The 3,654-nt window shown below is 38.1% G+C and overlaps 1 gene segment (V, D, J or C); it reads left to right on the top strand.

The window, feature by feature from the left end:
* The first annotated feature begins 1,491 nt into the window (after positions 1-1,491).
* The window catches only part of LOC121812062, a 44,954-nt gene continuing 42,791 nt past the window's right edge, over positions 1,492-3,654 (top strand). Inside the window, 1 exon segment of the V gene segment in view lies at positions 1,492-1,570. Within this exon segment, the coding sequence occupies positions 1,492-1,570 (79 nt within the window).

The raw sequence follows: 3,654 nt of genomic DNA, 5'->3' as shown, positions 1-3,654 counted from the left end.
GTGAAACAGTGATATTGTTTGCTGAGGAGGAGTCAGTGCAAAACTAATTTCAATATAAATATCTATGGTCAAGAGTAAAAGTCGGGACTCAGTCTAACAGACACAGTGTTGACTGTTCAAAGACATTCTGACTTTAACAATGACCAGATCAGTTTATTTAGCCACTTTAGAGTTTCTGCTTTGTTTCTCAGCTGGTAAGGACATCTGTTCTGTTGGAAAAATAAGCTGATATAAAGAAATTTGATAACTTACGAAAGTGATAACTAATGATAATAATGATTTATGTTTATATGATGGGACCTAGAACACGCTGGAGAAATTATGTCTCTCGGCTAGCCTGGCAGCTACTTAGTGGTCGGGGAGAGGGAGGTCTGGGCTTCTCTGTTTAGGCTGGCCACACGACCCGGCAGCAGATAAGCTGATGAAAATAGATGGATGAATGGAGTTCAACTTATTTAGCTTTCAGGCCACATTAGGCTATTAGAGACACTGAGATAATGAAGTTCAGTTTTGAATTAGACTTCATCAGGAAGACCATCAATGTACCGAATGTGCAGCCCGAAAACACTGCTGTGTATTAAAGTAAAAGAGAGACACATTGAGACAAAAACCATTAGGAGACCTAAACAAAAGGTTCACACACACTAACAAGAACTGACAAGCAGAGAGACTCTCACACCAGACCATTTTGTTAAGGAAGCGTCTTTTATGTTATAAAACAGCACTTAACCCACTATCTAAGATCATCTAACTCCCATGATGGTTAAATAATGTTTCCTTTAACAATTTGTTATAAACAAGCAAATAATTAAATAAATAAACAAAGTGCAGTATTCCTAAAACATATTTGTCTTGGTCTTTTGTGTTATTTTTGAGTTTTGAATCTTTAATGTATTTGAGTTTGTCTTTTTGTTTAGGTTTTGGTAAATGGACTGGTTCTTATATAGCATTTTTCTACAATCTCCAGAGACAACAACAGAAAGCAAGTGTATCTGCAGGTGAGAGGCTTGACAGCAGGAGGATTTCTGCTTATTATTCTGTTTATTAGCCTATTGTGCTTGAGAGCCACAGTGAACCAAGGTGAGGAAACACTGTACACAGCTCTTAAAATTAGCAATTTACTTTTACAAAAATGACTTCCAACTCAATATAATAAACAATAGAACTGCATTGATCTGTAATATGTTTATCATTATCTAGTCATTCATTTTGGTTGTAATGAATAGAATCTATTTTGATTTACTTTGTTCATACTTTCACAGTACTCAACAGGCAACTTATGTTGGCTAAAAAACATCATCTAATGTTTCATTCTTGTTCAAATAAATCAGTTTTTAAAGTTACATTTCAGTTTCTCACCTCTCCAAACTCTCTGTTAGCAAAGCAGTCAGGCATGTTTCAGTTATAACCTGACAGTTTCCATGTGTATGCAAAGTGAACTTCCTCTCAGTTTGAAATAAAGATTTGAAATCAGTCCGTCAGTTTCATCAGATGAGAAGCTCCCGTCAGATCACCTTCAGCACCAACATGTTCTCTGTAGCTCTGCTGCTGCTGCTGGCTGCTGGATCCTGTGAGTCTCACTGAACACAAACACTGACAGCATGGACACCACACACTGTTACTTTTATAGAACTGCATTCAACTTGTTTTCTCTGCAGGTGTGATGTGTGAACAGCTGACACAGCCACCCTCTGTTATTGTGCAGCCAGGTCAGCGTCTGACCATCACCTGTCAGGTCTCTTATTCTATGGGCAGCTACTACACAGCTTGGATCAGACAGCCTGCAGGGAAAGGACTGTTACTGTAATTACTGTTACTGTACTTTTATTATAAGTATTATACTGTAAAAGCAACAGGCTGCATCCTGCTTCATCTCCTGTGCAGAGCTGAATATTAAATATGTGCAAACAACAGCATGTTTTCAGTCTCTTGCCACATCTGTAAAGACAGTAACTTTAAAAAAAAAAAGAAAAAAAAAAGCTTGTACTATGTAGCTCCTCATTAATCAGGAACTATGGATTAAAATACTGTAGTGTACTGTAATACTGAAAAAAATGTAAGAGAACAAAAAGATGTTTACCTGATGTTTTCCAACTTGAAGTCAGAGTACGGTGTACATTTTAGGACATGGTCAGTTCATCAAGAGAAGAAAGTTGTCATATAGTTACGAAACAAATCAGTCTTTGCTGCTAATTCATTCTAGCTAGCGACAGTGGTGAAACGTGATTTTTTTGTTTTTTATTCTGGAGATGTTTCTGTTTTATTAGGAGACTGTCTCACCCCAACATCATCAGACTCATGGCAGTTGCCCGCACTGAGTCCTGCTTTTTGTTGGCAGCTGAATACATTCATGGCGCAACCCTGCAGCAAGTGCTTCACACAGACAGCTGCTACTCTAATAGTCTGTGTTTTGAAGGATTCAGCACTTCTTATGTTTTTTTTAATCCATTTTTAGACAGCGATGAGATCAGCTACACCTCCACAGAAGCCCAGAGTTACTGTTAATATCAAAAATATAATGCTGTCCTTTGAGATTTTAACATTTAAGACTGTAGTGTAATGGATCTAAAACTGTTTAAATCTCTATCACGCCTGGTAACATGGAAACTTTAAAAACAGCAGCAGAAGGTTTCAGTAGTGTAGTCTAATTTGTTCTTTTATTTAATAATAATCCATATTATGTATAACAGCTACATTCACCCTGGAGAGAAACTAGTGAGGGAGACCATCAGGACCAAGCTGGGTTTCCTGGGTCCAGAGGTTTGGAGAAACTTCTTCCCTTTCTTTCATCACAGCTGTCCTGTGCCAGAAGTTCTGTTGACCCACTGAAAGAGGCATCATTTAAGAAACACCAGGAACACTGAAGCTCATCGCATTGATCAAGCAGGACTCATGATCTTCACCAGCAGCTCCCTCACAGGGAAATCTTCAGCACTCCTCCGTAGGCCCGCCCCAGGAGATGGATAAACCCAGCATTTCATGAACACTGTGATGAGACCTTTGGTTTGTGTAATGTTATAAATACTCGGATACTCCCCAGAGGCTCCGGACTTTTACATAAAGATATTATATTCAGTCCTGTAGAAAGTTATATATTTAAAAAGATATGATCCTCTCTGGTTACTCTGGTATGAATAACTCTGAATCACTTTATGGTAAATAACACACTATCTGCAAAAAACTGTGAAAACTGTGACCTTTGACCTTCATCAGGTTTTATTTAATTGTGTTAGAGAAACTCAAACGTGCTCTTTATGCAGCTGAGTACATCAAGTGTTTAAAACGGAAGCTGTGCAGGTCTGAGATAACAAACTGAGGTCCTGTTAATGCTGATATATAGTGACACAGTTACATGGGTGATTAATCCTTTTGTTTTTTTGTCTTTAACTTTATCAATAAAACAGCTGCAGCTTTCACTACAGCACATGTGGTACTTTAACCTTTGTACTGTTTTCATCAGTTCATTTTGCAGTTAACATGTGAACATGTTGGATGATCTGTCTGCTGTCACTGGGTGGTGCTGAGGTCTGAATCTGAGGGCAGCTCCTGTAATCACAAAGAGAACAGAACCATCAAACTCAAATATAAATTTTATCCCTCAAAATTGAAATAAAGCTGATTCTTCTGTCCTCACACACTCAGGATCTGAAGTTC

Source organism: Haplochromis burtoni, unplaced genomic scaffold (assembly GCF_018398535.1).
Source record: "Haplochromis burtoni strain Fernald_Lab_line unplaced genomic scaffold, NCSU_Asbu1 Contig_424, whole genome shotgun sequence".
Taxonomy (NCBI): Eukaryota; Metazoa; Chordata; class Actinopteri; order Cichliformes; family Cichlidae; genus Haplochromis; species Haplochromis burtoni.
Note: the sequence above shows the minus strand (reverse complement) of the source record. Positions and strands in the feature narration are given on the sequence as shown.